General features: G+C 42.7%; 1 protein-coding gene across 4 annotated transcripts in view; it reads left to right on the forward strand.

Moving 5' to 3' along the window:
- Positions 1-20,686, forward strand: part of LOC149167568 (histidine-tRNA ligase) — a 341,880-nt gene that overhangs the window by 160,549 nt on the left and 160,645 nt on the right. For 3 of the 4 annotated variants that reach the window (XM_089433027.1, XM_089433025.1, XM_089433024.1), the window contains one exon: positions 13,280-13,507. The exons of the other annotated variant lie outside the window; for it this stretch is intronic. In XM_089433027.1, coding sequence (XP_089289153.1) covers positions 13,280-13,507 — 228 coding nt within the window. The remainder of the gene's footprint in view (positions 1-13,279; positions 13,508-20,686) is intronic. 4 annotated transcript variants of the gene reach the window in all.

Here is a 20,686-nt window from a genome sequence, read left to right on the forward strand (position 1 = left end):
TAATTAATACCCTTTAATTAATCACATTTCCTAAGTTTAGACTTTGGAAACAATAAAAATGGTTAATTATTTTAATTAAGTCGTCTCTAGGTGGAATTTCCAGAAACAATTTATGGGTTTTGGAGATCTCATGTATTCTAGCCTTTCAACGAAATTTCAAGGCTAGAACATATCCGATGCTACAAAAACTAACAAGAGCTGCCTAGTCAAATCTCATGTGGTTGACCTTGGTAGCGGGATGAGATGATCGGAGTTGCACAGGGTGCAGCATCCGCATGTTGGGTTTTGATTTCTGTAGCAACGGATGTGCTATAGGCACAAGATTTTGCAGGGAGGCTAAGACACATGCATTCTCCAATACCCAGAAATCGTTTGGGAAAATTCCACCTAGAGATGATTTAATTAATATAATTAACTTTTTAAATGTTTCCCTAAGTCTAAACATAGCAAATCTGGTGAATAAAAGGGTATTAATTAAATCTGGTGTGAATCTTCTAGAAAAAGACGAGGATCAACTCCCAGTTGATCTTAGCCTTTGATTGTGTTTTAATCTTGGTCGTTGGTGCTTCAACAAGAGATTATAAGGAGCTTGATGGGCACTCGAAGAACACATAGAGTGAGAGAGATCAAGAGATTGAATTTCTCAAGAGTAGCAACGCTGAGTTGCCGGAGAGAGATCAAGTGATCTTCTTGCAGGGATAGTAGTCTGAAGGAGACTTTTCCAGGTCTAGAGAGTGCAAGGTAGATAAGGCATAGAGAGGTTCAAAGATGCAACACAGTGCCACGCAGAGCTTCAAAGGGAGTTTGAAATTCAATTGGGAGAGTCGAGATCTAGTGCTAGAAGCTGGGGTGTGAGACCAGAGGGCTAAAGGGTTGAATTTCCAAACAACAGGAGATAAGAGGAGGTGACGTAGAGCCCAAAGATTGTGACACAGATCTGCGTAGGTTGACGTAGAGGCAGCGTGGGGCTAGCCTTCCAGAGCTTGATCAGTGTCGAATTGCCAATAACAGTGTGAGATTTTTCTCACTAACTCTTTGCCAGTTTATTCTCTGTATCAGATTGCCAGTTTGGGCATCTAACGATTTTTACTCAGAAACTACTGCATAATAATAAAACCCTCAGCTGCTACACCGGTTTTCCCAAGTTGGGTTTTTCTAGGGACATTGTCCACTTTCAGACATGCTACATTTGCTCTCCTTTTCTTTTCTGGACACATTTGGCATGGTGCTAGGACCTTATTCAGAGATGTTTTTGCTGGTATGGACTTGGATCTAGATGTTCGAGTAGAATTTGGAGCATTCCAAAAACTGGGAGATCTAACTACTAAAAGACAAGTGCTATGATATTGCTCCTAGCTCTTCTCTAATCAAAATTAGTACGATTCCTTTCTGAGCCCCTGGAGATGAAGATGCAACTTGGGTCGACTTATACAACTGACTTTATCAAGAGAGATTACTTTTTTTGGTTCAAGATATCAATCAGGAGATTGCAAATCAACTCATGGATCTCATGGTATATTTGAGTGTAGAAGATGCAAACAAAGATATTTTCTCATTTATCAACTGTCCTAGTGGATCAGTAATACCAGGGGTAGGTCTTTTCGATTTATGCAAGCAAATAATACCAGATGTATATACAATATGTATGGGGGTAACTGCTTGGAAACTCTGAGCTGAGCTGATACGAAGCGAATGGAGACAAGTTATGCCTGAGAGCATTTGCTGAAATATGTTCGTATTGCTAGAGGAGCTAAAGGATCAACGGGCCAGGTCCTTTGCAGTATTTACTTTTTGTATGTTGCAGTGTATGTATTTCGATATTCGCTATAGAAAACTGCAAATTATTTGTTTAAAGGAATTTAACAAATAGGAGAAATATCATCAGTTTGTTGCAGTACGAATCGGGTCACCGATTTTTCACATGGTATCAGAGCACAGATCGTAAGCATAAGAGCTCAGAGCAGAAGGGAAGGAGAAGGTTCGAATTTCTGCCTTGGCAGTAGTTTGAAACCCTAGAGGCAGCGCGGTCCTTGGGCCAAGGAGGACGAGTTTTGAGGAAAGATCGATTTCTTTGAGTGAGTGGACAGAGAAATTTGATTTTACGGATCAAAGCTTTCCAGAGGTAGAAAGGAGCAACGTATTTTTTTCCTTGCAAAGCATATCTTCAGCTACGACGCAATTATTTTACAACAGTTGCTAGCAGAATAGTGTCAGAAGGAGAGTAAAGCACACACTAAGGGAATTCTTTCCTCAAGGGACTTCTAGCCAAGAAGTTCGAATTTTCCTAGCAGAGCAACAGTAGTTGTGTGCGTGATTTCTCACTCCAGAAGGGAGTGCGAATAGCTGGGCAGTAGTTGTGCAGAGGAGAAGAGGAAGCAGTTTACCTTTTTCAGGAGTGATGGCATCAACTGGGTTGAGAGATCAAGATCGGTTCGACAGAGCCTCCAACTATGTGATCTGGAAGCCCAGGATTTCCTGCCTTCTAGATGAGCATGATCTAGAAACTTATGTTGATAGCGTGGTAGTTGTACTCGCCGATGCAGATCCGCTCAAGAAGTACAAGAAGGAGATGGCGAGAGCTAAGAGTTTCATTCTCGATGGTGTTCGAGATCATGTGGTATCTCACATAGTTGGCAAGGATATTGCCCGACAAATGTGGGAGGCATTAGCTGCGCTATGCTATATGAAGGATCTTTCGAGCAACGGAAGATGTACTTGAGGAGAAGTTGAGATGCACGAGGATGTAGAAAGGGGAGCGTGTAGACCACTTCCTTATGAGGCTTCAGGATGTTCGGGACCAACTGGCTTTAGTAGGGTTAGCGCCCTAGCCCTCAGAGTTTGTATGATTAGCGCTGAATAGCATTTCTGAAGATTGACAAGTTTTCGTCCAGAGCATCCTGGGCAGAGAAAAATTGCCAGATTAGGAACATGTGTGGGCTGATTTGTAGCAGGAGGAAATGAGGCTTGATTTGGTGAAGGCCATCATTAGTGGTAGTAGCAGCAGTGGGACAAAGCAGGTGAAGGAACAGGAGGATGTGGCCCTTGCATCAAAGGGGCAGCAGGAGTAGCGCAGAAGAAAGAAGGATATTTTGAAAATCAAGTGCTTCAAGTGTGATGAGTTGGGCCACTACAACACTCAATGTCCTCTCAGAAAGGACAAAGAGGAGAAGCAGGATCAACAAGATGCATCCGTTGAGATCGATAGGTTGTCCTCCACACTGGAGGAAGAGTTTGCCATGATTGCCGAGATGCCTCCAGGGGTGAGGGGGGTGATTTGGAATTGTAGCCCCAGAGAGATGCAGGATGGGAAGGGTCCTTGAGGAGTCCACCTCGTGGATCAAGACCTTGCTACGGGAGCCTATAGTCAGTAGTACCAGGATGGACCAGTGGCAATTGGTGCAGTGAGGTGCCAAACTGACAGGTGCATTAGCTAGTAGTGGTCTGAGACTGAGCAACATAGAGCAAAGTTGGTAGCTGTGCAGTTGGCACAAAGCAGAGTCAGCAAGAACGCAGAGGCTTCAACAACAACGCAGAGGCTAGCAGCAGTCAGAACTCGGACGATGGATGCATCATATTGACCACAGTTGGTTCAGTATTTTGGATGCTTTTTCGTTGCAGATGCTGTAGTCGCAACAACAGTAGATGGAGAAGGTTGTAGTGGAGATGCATCGTTGGCAGCAGTTTAGCAGGGCCAACAACAACATGGTTGTAGCAATCAGAGTTACGCAGTAGTTTGTGGGCAATAGAGCCAGACATCAATAGCGTAGTAGGAGATGGTGCAGAGATAGAGTGATGCTTTAGTGGGTTGCAGCACTAGAGCACATTCCTCGCTAAGAGAGATTGTTGATTTTTGTAGCATCGGATGTGCTCTAGCCTCGAAATTTTGCAAAGAGGCTAAGACACATGCATTCTCCAATACCCAGAAATCCTTTGGGAAAATTCAACCTAGAGATGATTTAATTAAAATAACTAACTTTTTTAAATGGTTCCCTAAGTCTAAACTTAGGAAATTTGGTTAATTAAAGGGTATTAATTAAATCTGGTGTGAATCTTCTAGAAAAAGACGAGGATCAACTCCCAGTTAATCTTAGCCTTTGATTATGTTTTAATCTTGGCAGTTGGTGCTCCAACAAGAGATTATAAGAAGGAGCTTAATGGGCACTTGGAGAACACATCAAGTGAGAGAGATCAAGAGATCGAATTTCTCAAGAGTGTTGATTTCTGGTACCATTGGATGTGCTCTAAGCCTCAAAATTTGTAGGGAGGCTTAGACACATGCATTCTCCAAAACCCAGAAATCATTTTGGGAAATTTTGCTCGGAGACAGTTTTATTAAAATAATTAATTATTTTTAATGGGTGCCTATGTCTAAACTTAGGAAATTAAAATAATTAAAGGGTATTAATCTAACTGTGGGTGAAACTTCTAGAAGAAGACAAAGATCGTGTCCAAATGATCTGAGCCATTGATTAGAATCTAATTTGGGCCATTGGTTCTTAACTGGAGGATTATAAGGACATCGATGGGCACTTGGAGAACACATTGAGTGAAGATCAGAGGATCGATTTTCTAAAGCAGAACAGTTGTTGGAAAGAATTTCAAAGTGATCTTTTGAAGTGGGCAAGGATAGTTTCGGTTGGAGATTTCTCTTGATCGTGGAATACTCAACAGAGAAGGTAGAGAGAGATCCAGGCGAGGTAGCGCAGTGGCTAAGCCGGCCAGCGTACGCTGACGCGGAAGCCTTGAGGAGGTTCGAAAATTTGCTAGAGGAATCGATATCAGAACCCAGAAGCTGGGGTGTGAGACCGGGAGGTGAAAATCGAAGTTCCTGGGGGGAAAATTGGTCAATAGAGGGAGTGACGCTGTCCCTAGACGATGTAATGTTGGGCTGATGCAGTGACTACAAAGAGGAAGTGCAAAGGCATCAAGGGGCAAGTCATTCTTTGGTTGGATTAATCAGATCTCTAGTGATAGTGTGAGGTAATCTCACTTATCTCTCTGTTAGTTATATTCTCTGTACTGGATAGCCAGGAAGGCATCCAAAGATTGTATTAAGAAAAACTACTACATAATAATACAAAACATCAACTGCTGCACTGATTTTCCCGCATTGAGTTTTTCCGTGGACATTTGTCCAAAAATAACTATGTAGATGTGTTGTATATTTCTTTCTTATGCAATTTCTTGTTTCCGTATTTTATTTAAATGGTGAACGCTACAGTGTATTAGTTTCGATGTTTACTGTAGGAAACAATAAATAATTTGTTCAGTAATTAACAGATAGAAGGGACTTAATTAGTTGATGTAGTGGAAATTTGGGGCTACCAAATTTTCACATTGTATCAGAGTTGCAGGTGAAACAAGAGAGCAGTGTCGGAAGAGCCTAGCGCTGAAGGAAGAAGGGAAGTCGAAGTGCTGCATAGGCATCAAATCGAATCCCAATAGGGAGTGTGCTATTCAGGCTAGGAGGGCAAGATTTTCGTGGTAAATCTCTCTTTGAGGGAGTTGACAGAGAGGTAAGATTTCTAGATCGAGATTTGTCAGCGGCAAAGGGAGCAACGCAACAAAAGCTTCAACAAAGAGGGTTTCTTGGTGTGACGTAGTTTTGTGCAGGCAGTTGCTGGGCAGAAAGACGTCATAAGAAAGAAGAGACACTTGAGGGAATTTCTTCCTTAGAGAATTCCTAGCCAGGGAATTTGAATTCTCATTTTCTTAGCAGCAGCAGGAGAGAGGAGGTCATTCGACTTTTCTGAGTGGCAGAAATAGTAGCCTGTGGGTTGACAGATCAGGATCGGTTGGATGTTGCATCGACTATGTGATCTGGAAGGCAAGGATGTCATGCCTTCTGGATGAACATTTTCTCAAGACCTACGTTGAAAGTGTGGTAGTTGTGCCCGTGGATCCAGTTCCGCTCAAAAAGTACAAGGGAGAGATGGCAAAGACAAAGAGAATGATACTCGATAGAGTGAAGGATCATGTGGTCTTTCACATCGCTGGCAGAGGAACTGCCAAGGAGATGTGGGATGCATTGTTGACGCTGTATCAAGGATCTTCCGAGCAACAGAAGATGTACTTAGAACAAAAGATGAGGTCCACGCAGATGCAGAAGGGGGAACACATTGATCCGTTCCTTGCAAAGCTTCAGGAGACCCGAGATGAGCTAGCATTTGTGGGGTCTACACCTCAATCTTCCGAGATGGTTAGATTGGCCCTCAAATCAGTTTTAGAGGAGTGGCAAGTATTTGTCCAGAGAATCTTGGGCAGGGAGAACTTGTTGGACTGGGAAGGAATGTGGGCAGCTCTTAAGCAAGAGGCGCTGAGGAGAGACTTGGTCAAGTGTAAACTTGACGGAAGTAGCAGCAGTGGGTCAAAGCCCAAGGAGGAGGAAGAGAATGCATCCCTCACATCCAAGGGGCAGTTGGAGTAGCAGAGGCGGAAGAAGGACATCTCAAAGATTAAATGCTTCAGGTGTGGTGAATTCGGTCACTATGCAACACATTGTCCTCTCAGAAAGAAGGACAAAGATAAGCAAATTCGAAGGCTGCACCCATGAAGATCGAGGAGGAGTTTTCCATGACAACCCAGATACCTCGAGGAGGGAGGTGGGGTGATCTAGAGTTGTAGTTCGAAAGGACTGCAGATGGGTAGGACACTTGAGGAGCCCACCTCTCGGATCAATTCCTTGCTACGGGAGCCCAGATCAAAAGTAGCAGGATGGACCAGTGTCGGTGCAAAGGAGTGCTAGAGTGAAAATTGCATTGGCTAGGAGCGCGAGACACTGAGCAGCGCAGAGCAGAGTTGGCAGCGATGCAGTTGGCAAAGAGCAGAGGTCAGCAACAGTGCAAAGGCTTCAGAGGGTCAGCGTAGAGACTAGCAGCAGACAAACTCCAACAATGAGATGAATCATACTAAACACTTGTTGCAGTATAAATTTGGGGCTTCCAAATTTTCACAAAGAGTAGCAGCGCTGAGTTGCCGGAGAGAGATCAAGTGATCTTCTTGCAGTGAGGGGCAGTGATAGTACTCTGGAGGAGAGTTTTCTAGATTTGGAGAGTGCAAGGCAGAGAAGGCTTGCAGAGGTTCAAAGAGGCAACGTAGTGCTACACAAAGCTTTAGAGGGAGTTCGAAATTCAGCTAGGAGAGTCAAGATCTAGTGCCAGAAGTCGGGGTGTGAGACCAGAGGGCCAGAGGGTCGAATTTCCAGATAGCAGGAGATCAAAGGAGGTGACGCAGAGCCTAGAGATTGTGACGCAGATCTGAGTAGGTTGACGCACAGGCAGCCTTCCAGAGGCTGATCAATGTCGGATTGCTAGTAACGGTGTGAAATTTTTCTCACTAACTCTTTGCCAGTTTATTCTCTGTATTAGATTGCTAGTTTGGGCATCTAACGATTTGTACTCAGAAACTACTACATAATAATAAAACCATCAGTTGCTACACCGATTTTCCCAAGTTGGGTTTTTCTAGGGACATTGTTCAAAAACAATTGTGTAAATGTGTGTATGTTTATTTCTCTCCAGTGTAGTATTTAGTTTCCATAGTATTTATTTTTTGTAGGCTGCAATGTATTTCAATATTTGCTGTAGAAAACTGCAAGTAATTTGTTTAAAGGAATTTAACAAATAGGAGAAATATCATCAGTTTGCTGCAGTAGGAATCGAGTCACCGAATTTTCACATCGGGGTGTTTAATGTGCAGGAGTTCGTGCATTCAATCCTTCTCTTGGGGTTGGATGGTGAGAGATTTTGAGTTTGTACCCTGTGGAGTGGGCTATGGAGATCGTGGTGGACCTGGGTGTAGCTCAGTAGGAGCTTCCAAGCACTGGGGATATCAGCAGCGCAGACTAGCATTGTGTTCCAGGTGGGACTACCTATCATTTCCTAGGTATGCCAGTTGGCTACAGCTTGGATGGTACAATTGACCTAGCAGTTGAGCATGCACATTCGCTAGGGGAGTCTTGGTTAGCACTAGTAACCAACCAATTTATGGACAGACTCCTTTGGTTGTCTTAGTATGACATCTGTACACATGATCACGAGGTGATCAACATACTCTGGCAGGAGTTTGTCAGAGGAGGCGGAATTGGCAGGCCACTAGATGGTGCCTTGACTGGCGCTGGGGACTCTTTACTTTTGTGTGGGCCACAGAGGATGTAGAGGAGCAGCGCAGTGATAGCATCACTGCTGACACAGAGGGAGATTCACTTCTCGGATTACTAGAGGGGGATTTAGAGTGAAGATCCATTCATCGGCGGGTATAGTGATTTGATGGTGAAGGTGATGATATGATCAGGTGTGGGACGACACGTAGAGACACAACTCTAGGCCATCACATCCAGGGATGTGTGGGAGCATCTAGCACTGAGTAGTGGACTATAAGTGGACATGGAGGTGCATGGTGGTGTGCTGTAGTGTGTTGGGTTGCATTGTGGTGTAGGAGTGCCTTACATTACGTTGAGTACATGCGGCGAGTGACTGGTGCCTTGACACAGATCGTACACAGGATGGAACATGATGGTATAGCCATAGATGAAGGTATCCAATAGTGTACAGGGACATGTTGCAACATACAGTAGCATGTAGAGGAGTACGGTGATACTTGGTGGTATGTAGTGACACATGATGTAGCGTAACAGGCTCTTGGAGCGTTACTCCCAAGGGGACCTATGGACTGGGGCATTGAATGTACCATTAGATGTAGGTCACCTAGGATCGATGAGGACATTGTTGAGCATCTAGGGACACCGTGTTTAGCAGAGACAAGGCTTCGAGGGAGTTATCAGTAGATCCGAGGCGGAGAGAGTGTCGTCCGTAGGATCACTCTTGAGCATTCCGACAGACTTTTGATCATACCCTTTGGGACATACCCACCCATCATCCTCCAGTGTTGCTTACAGTCACAGAGTGTTTGGTTGTTTCCCCTTGACACTCTCCATTCAGGCAGCAGGGCATGGGAGGCTCACCCTAGACAGTTGGATGAAACACGCGTGTCATGAGCTAGGGGGAGACTCTCTAGTTGAGACCCTTGGTAGGTGCATGCATTGTCAGATACAGGCTTAAGAATGGCATGGTTGATAGCCGAGGTAGCATATGTTCCACCCCTGGGCTCACACTTGAGGGATGGTGGATGGTAGACTTCGTCTTCAGGAGGGTATCCAGACTTCGAACAATTTCCAAGTGTATTGTCAGGAGTTGGGATATGGTTTTCTCTGCGTGGTCTGGCAAAAGTAGGACAGGTTCACATGTGTGGGACATACTCTTGATACTTGGGGTCCACCCAGGGGATACATACAGGGGTTAGAGATGAGGGCTAGATGGGTTCTAGCAGATAGCAGTGCTACGCAGCGACATCCTGTGAGGAGAGGGAGTTATGAGCTCCCCGTATGTTTGGGGGATCTAGGGACCTGGTTGGCAGGTGGATCACTCCCCTTTGTGATGAGCAAGGTCATGGTAGAGGGTGATCCAGTTCACTTTGGGTTTGACACATGGGGGATCACTGAGACCTCCACGACATGGCAAGGTAGACTTATCTTGTTATGGCTCAGGGTCGAGATTGGCAGTGGAGGGGTAGATATTGGCATCATGGGGATGTTCGGGCAGATGATCTTGGCTTTCACAGATCTTTCGCCACTAGGACTCATGAGAGGAGGATACAATCTGCACACGGTGGGGAGTATGTCATAATCAGAGTAGCACAACTTCAACATGGTGGCACCACTCTGAGATTAGCAGGGGACCTGATCATCACCGCTCTTCACAACTCAATAACCTTTAGGGATGAGTTGGCTACTATAGGGGGAGATCATGCAGATCTTCCATTGGGCTTTAGTGAGTCACTGATGGCGTGGGGGACTTCATTAGCATGGCAGGTGGGCTAGCAGGATGATATCAGGAGAAGCTCACGTGAGCAAGACACTATCTCTGCAGGGATTGGGTGGTATCTTCGAGAATATACTCTCGGAGTGCATGAGATGGCCTACGTGGTACAACAACTTCATGAGGAGTTGGGCATGGTGCGACATTATCATGATCCCCTACTCATTGATGGTATACAGGGCACTTTTGGTACTTACACTGAGCAAGATGGTGAGTGGAGCGAGGGGAGCTTCAGGTGGGGCAAGATGGATTGGGATCCTGCTATTGAGGGATTCTTTCATGTCAGGACAGTGGAGAGACCTGGGATGACTCAACAACATGTTTGGGACTCCGGTATTACTGATGGTGATAGGGGTGATCAACAGATAGAGGAGGCGCTGGTTCAGGCATTACTTGAGGACAAGCAATTTTTGGTGGGGAGGATTGTAATATCCCCAATTTTGATTTTCAGCATTAGAGATGAGTTTGGGGAGAGGACGCAATTCTGGCACTGGGACTTAGGAGGAAAAGAGAATATTGTGGCTCTAGTGGAAAGTGGGGACCACAAGAAAGAGAAATTCGACCCAAGGAGGGAACTTGCACTCTTGGAAGAGAGAGGAAAGAGAAGGAAGTGCGAATTAGGGGAGAGAGAGAGAGAGTGGGGACCACAAGGAGAGAAGGAGCCACAAATTATAAATAGAGCAAGAGGCACTCATTTTGGTCATTCATTCATCTATTCAGAAACTTGTCTTTGACATAGCATGCTTGAGCAGAAGCCAAGTCTGCAAATGCTATTTAGCACACAAGTGTCTCTGAGTGGAGATCTCAACCCTTGCTTCGGTGGACATCGAATGCCAGCCCAAGGAGGGAGTTCCATCCTTTTTCTGATTGTTCCAGCAGTGGGAGTGCGAGTTGTGTGGAGCAGACACTAGCAGCAGCGCAGGGACTGCGCAGTGTTTGGAGGAGACACACTTGGGAGTTGAGGAGTGAAGGGAGTTTGGGCCTAAAACTTGAGGTGGAGTCCAAGGAAATGTTGTGGGGGCTTTTCTAGCATCTTGGCAGAGCAGCAAATGCAGCATCTGCAGTAGGCTACATCTTTTGCTTGTGTAGGAGGGCCGAACATTTGGGGTCAATTTTGGAGTGTCAGAACTAGGACAAACTCTTTCTGGGTTTTTTTGGGTTTTTGACAAGGACCTCAAAAATAATTTGGCAGATTTTTAGGGTAGATTTGAGGGGTCAATCAGGGGTCCCAATCTAGGCAACAACTAGAGGAGCTAGTGGAAATTTGGACCGAAATTCCAAGGTCAACATTTGGCCAATTCCTTCGTGGGTTTTTCTTTGTTATTGGTGTAGAGGCCGGTGTTAATTTCCTGGAATTTTTTTGAGCAGCGGAGGAGGCCATAGCAACAGATCTTCACACCCAGTAGCGTATTTCTGGGCAGTTCATCGCAAAGCCAAGAGATAGAGCAGCAACAAATTTGAGGGTGACTTCTTATTATTCGTTTGGGCTTAGCTAGCTTGCCTTGAGCAAGCCTAGGGGCACTCTTTCTATCCCCTCATTGTACCCTCTTCATATTATAATAAAATGGCTCAGCAACACAATTTTTGGCTTTAAAATGGTGTTATGATGCTTGAGAATTTTCCTGTTTGTTTTTGGCTATGTTTGCTATGTTTATCATTGTATATTTCCATTAGGAATATTACAACGGCCCAAGAGAAAACTCGGCCTACTTGCTTTGAGAAACTCGACCTACTCGATCCGTGATAACTCAGCCTCTTTGATGATCTTGGTTGCCCTGATCTCCATCTAGCTGGTTCTATCTAGCCTTTTCTTGTTCTTGCTGCCAAAAATTGTGCTCCACTGAATCCCAACTCGTGCCAATCAATTATGTCTCTCCTTTGGCTCGTACCTCCGATTAAAAAGAACAAACCCTAATCTCAAGCGAAATCCCTAATCTCAACGGTTGAGATTAGATCTCACATTACAGAGATCAAAAGTCACAACTTAGTATGTCGTTGACTTATTTTCGCTTTTATGAAAAAGTACCCAACAATTAAATTCAATTGCCATCTAAAGTCCTGACTTAGGAAATTCATTAATTAACTGCCGTAGGACATAATTGAGGTGACGCGCTGCATGTCATGGCACCTGATCCATGCAGAATCACCTTCCAAGTTACAATCTCAACAAACATATAAATTTTAGCAATGAATTCTGCAGTTTAAATTTTTTTATTAACTGGAAAAATTAGCAGATTTATCCTGAACATCGAAATATGTTGAAATTTTGAATTTTATCTAACTGAAGAATTCCTTTTGTCAAGATTGTTAACATTTCTGTTTTCACTGGGGTAAAGCTTTGTCCCATTTTCTTCAGTTGCTGCTCGAACAAAACTTATAAATCCTGGATTTTTTGAAAACATGAAAATTCTTAAAATTGAATCACCCTTAATAATACTGAAATTTCAGAAATTTATATACGTATCTTATAATTGAGAGCATATTGCATATTGATATTCAGAAAAGGTTTAAATAAGATCATCCCTGCTAGGAATTTCAACTGACTGCCTATGAATTTCTAGACCTTTTGACCTAATTCTTGCAATTCCCTCCTGTTGTTCTTTGATATGTTCAGTTGTCCTTCATGTATGATATAGCTGTAATACTACTTTTACTGGTTCTCTAAGTTTAATTATAAAAGTTTTAGTTGATACTGTAAGTTCTGAAATTCTGGGAATTCTGATCTTGAATTGGAATAATTTTAGAATTAGCTGGAAAAGGGTTAAAAAATTGAAATTCAGATTCTTTCTTGCAAATCTGGAAATTGGTAATATGCCTGCAAGATTTTGGCAGAACAGAACTTATGCAGGAAAATTGGAATAATAAAAGATTGTTGACAAAAATGGCATGGCAAAATCAATATTGAGTTAAAATGGATTGTAGGTTAAGTTCATGTTCTTAGGAGGATTGCTCTCAGGAGGATTTCTTTGGAGGGTTGCTCAATAATGTTCTGGAGTGCTTGTTTGTAAATCGGTTGAAGATGAAAGGCTCTTTATTTCTCTCTCATTGTCCTCAGATATAAGTTTGGTGGAATCTACTTACATATCTCCATATTTAAAATGTTATCCTTCTAGATCAGCATCTTACATTATTTATCTTACTATTTTGTGCAAATTTCAAATTGTTTCTTTGTAATGATGCATGTATCTTGCGGAGTCTACTTATATCCATTGTTTACTTTTAAATAATTGGTATTATGGTATCCATGGATGGTATCACATCTATCCTATAGATTGCGAATTTTCCTGCCGGGGACTGAATCTAAACATCTTGCACAATTGTTATCTTCAATATTGTCAAGAGTGCTCTTTTCTGAATTTTCATATAGTTGTTGTGATTAAATATTTATATTATATTACTGTCAGCCATTAGGCCACCTGCCAATTCCGCCTTCACCAACACAGCAACAACTAAAGCATGGGCAATCACCACAGCAGCTAGCTCATCAAGGACACCAGCAAAATCAGCAACATACCTCCCAACAACCTGAACATCATTTATCTAGACAGAGTCAGACAGTCTCAGCTGGTTCTAGTACACCTCCAAGGTCAAGTGGGAAGCCTAGAAAAATAACACGTGAAGACATACAACAGGTATGTTTTTTCATAATTGCAGGTTAATTAAGATTCCAAGTTGTCAGTATTCATAAAATTATATAAAGGTTGTATGATGCCTATCATCGCCCGAAGCATATGCCCTTGTTTTCCTATTATAGATCAGGGTCTGGACTCCAGATGATTAGTATAGTATATGTTTCTATTTTCCTGGCATTCGTCTAGACTCTAGACATCAATTCTAGCCAATATCTGCACCTGCATAAATGTATTAAAACCAATTTTACAGAAGTACAAAAATATCTTTTTCTGGACTGGTCTGTGTAACTCTGCGTTGCTCACCAGCATTAAAGCGGGTCAGTCTAGTTCTCCCTATTTTAGTAGAATAAGATGAAGGCATTAGCTCCTAGTTTTTGTAGGAATATATTTTTAATCAAGTTTTGTAGGCTAATTTGTCTCTACTTCATGCTTGACTCCGTTATTCCTAGCATGAATTTTGTACATAGCCTTTTGGCTTTATGGTTAGGCATACTGATTGTATGTCAAGTTACTCTATTGGATTCATTCCCATTTTGGGTTTCCCAATACAATACACTACTGTGTACAGCACAATTTTTCCTAAACGTGAGACATTTCATGTACCTTTATTTCTGATTCCAATTGAAGATAACTTTGAAATCCTCATAGTTTGGGAGTTTTTCAAAAGTCACGACCTTATTAGTTCTCTGTTATATGTAGACAGCTAAAAAGGGACTCAAAATTGCACTATATTGCTTAAGCTCATGCTTATTTTCATGTTGCGTGATGCGTGGCTTTGATCCTTAGTCATTTAGCTTGATAACTTATGCAGCATGGTTGTATCAACTTCATTCTGATATGTATGCACTAAGTATTGAGTGTACCTTATACCTATTGGAGGGCAATATGAAGACACGTTTTCGAACCTAGGATACCTAGATGCACATTGTACTGATGCTTTCTTAGTACTAGTTACTTGAATATTGTCATGATCAATCCAAACAGATTTACCACATTGATTTTACAATCTTAACTACTGTAATTTATTTCTGATAATTTTTTTCCCAAAAAGTAATGTCTCACTATACATATAAGAAAAAGACCTATTTATTAAATATCTTTGCCCCTGAACACATCTATTCTTGTTTCTGCACTTGGCCCTTGCAAACTGTGGTACAGTATGGACGTGTAGAACTTGTTGCAGTGGATCATGAAACATGCCACCCTGTTTGCGTAAGGTTCAGATGCAGAATTCTCTGCAATTGTTATGTGCATTATATACTAATTATTATTAGCTTTACAACATTGTTTCCAAGGTCTGTGCATGTGGGTGTATGCATGGATGTGGTAGGGTTTGTCAAACTTCAAAATCTGCAGTATTAGCATTTGCCTATATGCATATATATGTTTGTCAAACTTCAAGTCTGGAGTATTAGCATGTGCCTAGGCCCTATACATACATATATATACACACACAAAAGAAGTTCAAATAATATATAAAATCTCGCCAAGATGCCAATTTTCAAATAATAAAATAAACAAGTATAAGGAATTAATGATGAAGTCCATAATATACCCAGTCTCTGTGCAGATGTAAAACACATTCCTTTCCTTGCTTCTAGTGAATAAACTTCCCTATGCTTGAAAATGTATACCTAATATCTTTATCTCTACATTTTTTTTGGAAATTTGCTAAGTAGATTCTATTAAATGTACAAAACAATACATTTCATACTATGAAAGGGAGTTGCAGAAAATCCCTATTATTAGACATCTTCTTTGAAAATGGCCTCTCTGCCTGCAATTTTATTTCCTCCCTATTGCAACAAAACCTATCACTCCCTTATGATGTGAAGTCCCAAGCATCAAGGGTTAATCTTGTTCATGTCAGGAAGGCTACCCACTGTCAACACAGTAGCTTTTGCTTTCATTTTTGGTTGGATCTTCTTCATCGTAAAAGAGTTTTCCCTAAATGGTAGGATTGCTAAGGCTATAGAGTGTAGGAACAAGGTGATTTAACTAAGAGTATGCCTAATCAAAACAAGTGGTTGCAGCTATAGTGGAATAACAAGTGGTGTGAGAAGGGAAAGATGGAGGAAAATCCCAAGAGCAATTGCCTAATCACACCTTGGATGAATGAAGTCATGGAAGCATAGATCAAAGAGCACAAGTGCATGAAAATGCAAGGTAATGAGGGCTGCTATGCATGTGACAAACCAACCCCAACTTGACGATTTTTATAGCAGAAAATTACATTGGAAGGCTTAAGGTGCCATACTTGAGCATTGTCGTGAAAATTTGGTTATGTTAATCCAACAAAAAATAGGTTTATTAGATGAAAGATTAACATATCAACAATAGCAATAAGAGGGATAACATCCTCACATTACTTTTTCCAAATGACATGTAGGTCACTACATTGCATTGGTAACATACTACAAAGATCTCCTACTACAAAAATCAACATATGAAATTAAAGAGCACAATGAAAGCCTCACATAAAATAATAATATACCTCCAATCCTCCATAAGGCTCCAAGCACATGATGCACAAAATTCAAATGAAGCTCAATGGGAGAGCTCTTCAATGCCCAAAGTCTCAACAACCTTTACAATGGAGAGAAAGCTCCTTTTAACAAAGGGTGTTTCTTCTCTCATACAATAAGCAAATATTTTTTCTAACTTACTCCATGACAAGTGAAGAAAATAATATAAAATTGGACTAGTTAAATCCTTCCTCAATCCAGGGTTGACCATGTCACAATATGTGGACACAAGCCTCTCCAGGAGAAGCCAACTTCAAATAAACATGTAATAATAAAATAGTCATCCTAGGGGAATGCTCCATAAATAACCTCCAAAAATAGCAAGTGGTCCGCCATAATGCATGTAATCAATTGAATGCATTTAACCAATCCACATGTGTGAATCCCAAGGAAACCAAGTCCATGAATGAATGTGTAGGATGCCATGTCGATAGAATGTTCCACAAGAAATGTAGTTAAACCCCAAAATAGCAAGTGGACCATCTGTAAAAGACAATTCCGAGGAGATAAGGCTGATTTAGTATTTTGACCATGCCAAAACTTGATGGAATAATAATATATATATCTTCAAGAATAACAAGAAGTGTCTCCACAAGTATGCCCTCCAAGAATATGTTCCAAATATATTAAGACGACCAAGCAAGAGCATGCACAAACCACACATATGGCCCTCTAGGTATGCCATATGCCTTTCAATAAAAATCCTTGATAAACATCTCCAATAAAATAATATATGTGCCAGGTGAAAGAGGTGAGGGCATTTCAATGAAGGGAAAATGATGACAAGTGTAGCTGAAATATGCATGCAATCAATATGAGAGAACAAATAGGAGAGGTGCACCCTAAAAACTGTCTTGTTACTACCTCAACCACACAACAAGTAATAAAGTGTCTGCATGTGACGTGCACCCTAGGAGGAATTCCCAAGGTGGTTAGAACTCATCAATATCTATGCTAAAACCATGTGTTGTTTCTTAATACCATAATTTTTTTCCATCAAACCAAGTGCACAAACTAAGAGAACTGCTAACCTCTCCAACAATAAAATAATTATGAATTCCTTGGAAATTGTGCATAAGAGAGGAGTGCTCTGTAATAAACCCTCAAATTGTTCAAATTTCTAAGTATTACCCGTTAGAAATTTCTTTGGTTTATTTTTCCTACTTGTTAATTACGAACAAGTTATTTAACCATATAAATACTGAAATAAACACAATACAGTTTCAACCATCTACAGATCAACAGTTGAAAGAAATAGACAAACACACAAGTGACACCATTATTTTTGGAATAACGTCCCCGGAAAAACCCAACTTGGGAAAACCGGTGCAACAATTCTGAGGGTTATATTATTATGCAGTCTTTCTGAGTACAATTGGGTGCCAAACTGGCTCACCCGACAGAAAAAATAATCCAGCAGTAATACCTCTCTATTCGGAAGCAGATATTCGGAAAGTCTGCCCCACGAAACCCTCTCCAGCACAATCTGAAGCTTAGCGTTAGCGCTTTGAGGCACTGCGCAGCCTCTACGACCCTCTGCGTCAACCCTTTGAGGCACTACATAGCCTCTATGACCCTCTGCATCACTCTTGCAGCCTCTGCGTCGATGACGCAGGCCCTTCTGGCCTCTGCGTAGTCTCTTCTGCCTTTGCGTGGCTCCCTCTGGCTTAGTGTCTACGCCTCTCTGCTTCTGCGCTGGTCTCTTGGCAATATCTTTGCCTCTCTGCCTCGTACTCACTGCCCCTTGCTGCAACTGATCACTGATTTGATTTCTCTTAGCAAACCCCACTCTAGAAAATCAAATGACTGATCACTCTAGTGTATTCTCCAACTGACCCTTAAGCCTCCTCTTATACTTTTCCTGTTGGTCCTTCAACGGCCAAATTTACATCTCTAATTAACGACTAAGATTAGATTTGGCTTGATCCATGTCATTTGGAACCTTCTAACCCAATTTTATATTAATACCCATTAATATTTTATTTTCCCTAAGTTTAGACTTTAGGAACTCCATTAAAAATATTAATTATTTTAATATCTCCTTAACCAGGTAGAATATGCCCAAACCATTTCTAGGTCTTGGAGATCTCATGTGCTTTAGCCTCTCCACAAATTTTCATGGCTAGAGCACATCTGATGCTACCGCAAATCAACACTCCCTCTTAGCGAGGAATGTGCTCTAGTAATGCTCCACAACTGAACATCACTCTAATCATATGGCATTAGTACCTGTGCCTAATGCGAGGCCTCCTTGCCCAACATCCTTTGCACTGCTGCATCTTGTGCTCCTGTCCATGGCAGTGACTGCCACTGCTGCATCCATACGGCAACTCCCTTTGCATCTGTGTTGCTGCTGGGCCTTTCTCCGAACATTGCATCTGCACTGCAATCCCCTCTCATCATGCTGCATCGTGCCACTGCTACTGCACTGCAACTCAGTTACTGAGAATTAAGTAACTGATCCACCCAACTACTGACATTCCTGTCAGGCTAGAAACACTCCCAATGCTGAAGCTCTCTTTGTTGCTATCATGTGTTCCCTCTGTTGCCTCTACGTTGCTGCAACAACTCCCTGCCTCTCGCACCGCTGCAAACCTCTCTGTGCCATCCTGCACTGCTGCAACCTCCTCTGTGCCTCTCGCACTGCTGCAACCCTCTCTGTGTTGCCTGGGACTACTGCACTATAGCACTCTCTGCCACTTCATCTGCATCCGTTTCTATCGACATCTGCCATCCTGCTACTTCTCACTTCGGGGCTCCTGTAGCAAGGTATGATCCAAGAGTTTGGGTACCTCAAGGATCCTGCCCCTCATCGCCTGTAGTCTTCCTGAATACAACTCGATGTCTCCCCACCTCTTCTCTAGAGGTACATGAGCACTCATGGCACAATCATCATCCTCCTCTACCTCCTTTTCCGCCTTCGTTGGCGCTGCCTTGGAGTCAGATGCCTCTCCCTTATTCTTCTTCCTTAGACACTGGTTTGCATAATGCCCCAGTTCCCCACAGTTCAAGCACTTTATCTTGGAGAGGTCTTTTTTCTTCCTCTTCTTCTGCTTCCCCACAGATGCCAGAGCTGCATCCTCTTCCTCCTCTTTCTTGACCCGGACTCCTTTGCTGCTACTTCCCGTCTTGGACAACTGTCTGATCTCTTCTTGGCGAAGAGCTGCCCACAATTCTTCCCAATCTGGAAGATTCGCTCTGCCTAGAATACTCTGGACGAATGTCTCCCACTCCTCGGAGACTGCGTTTAGAGCGGTCCTCACCATCAACTCCTGATCCGACGTGGCCCCTATGGAAGTCAGTTGGTCTTGGATCTCCTTCAATCTACCGAGGAAGTGATCTATTTGCTCCCCCTTCTGCATTTGGTATGACTGCAACTGATTCTCTAGTAACATCTTCCTCTGCACGGAAGTATGCTGGTACAACGTCTTCAAGGTGTCCCACATTTCCTTTGCTGTCTCCTTCTCGGCAATATGCTGGACCACATGATCCTTGACCCCATCAAGGATTATGCATTTCACCTTGGCCATTGCTTCCTTGTACTTTTCATTGTTAGCTGGGTCAACTGGGATAGCCACTGTTCTCAAGGCGAAGGCCTTGATGTGATGTCTATCTAGAATGGACAGGATCCTAGCCTTCTAGACGACAAAGTTGGACACCCTGTCCAGCTTGTCCTGATCCCTAGGTCCATTCATGGCCATCTCTCTGCTCTTCCTTTCGACTACTCCGAGTCTCTACTTCCCTCTGGAAGTTCTCTCTTCAACTTCTTCTGAGTCGCTACTTCCCTCCTGGAAGTTCTCTGCTAGACTCCCTCTAAGTCTCGATTTCCCTCCTCGAAACCTGCCTACCAATCGTCGAGTCGCACCTCTCTGATCTCCTATGCACCTGCAACACTGATCTGGATTTCTTGGCTAGAAATCTGCCTAGGTAGCAACTCCCTCTACCTTGGTTTTGCCTCGTTAGGTACTGTTCTGTCTCGGCAGCAACAACACCCCACCAACTTCACTCCCCGCAATATGCCCACAGCTTCCTATGCCCCAGCAACTGAAGGATTGAGCCTCTAGGCCCCGCGCAATCCCGACACTAGCTAAAATGCTCCACTAGCCAACTACGTCAACCCTCTTGGTCTCTGCGTGGCTCTTCGTGAGCCTCTTCTGCCCTTCTCAGTCTCTGAGCTGACCTCTCTCTGGCTTGAACTGATGACGCAGTCCCTCTGCGTCAACCCTTCTTCACCGCTTTCTGCTAGGAACAACTTCTGTCACTCGGGACAACTGTTTCTGCTGCAACTGCTCTGATTCAGCTGGTGCCTTCAGCTCTCCTGTGATCTGCAACCTAGCTCTGATACCATGTTGAAATTTCTATGTATTACTCGTTAGAAGTTTTATTTGTATTCTCTGGTTTATTTTTCCTACTTGTTAATTACGAACAAGTTATTTAACCATATAAATACTGAAATAAGCACAATACAATCTCAACCATCTACAGATCAACAACTGAAAGAAATAGACAAACACACAAGTGACACTGTTATTTTTGGACTAACATCCCCGGAAAAACCCAACTTGGGAAAACCAGTGCAACAATTTTGAGGGTTATATTATTATGCAGTCTTTCTGAGTACAACTGGGTGCCAAACTGGCTCACCCGATAGAGA

Source organism: Pinus tabuliformis, chromosome 5_1 (genome assembly GCF_031772625.1).
Source record: "Pinus tabuliformis cultivar Carrire ecotype Pingquan chromosome 5_1, CPIR1, whole genome shotgun sequence".
Classification (NCBI taxonomy): domain Eukaryota; kingdom Viridiplantae; phylum Streptophyta; class Pinopsida; order Pinales; family Pinaceae; genus Pinus; species Pinus tabuliformis.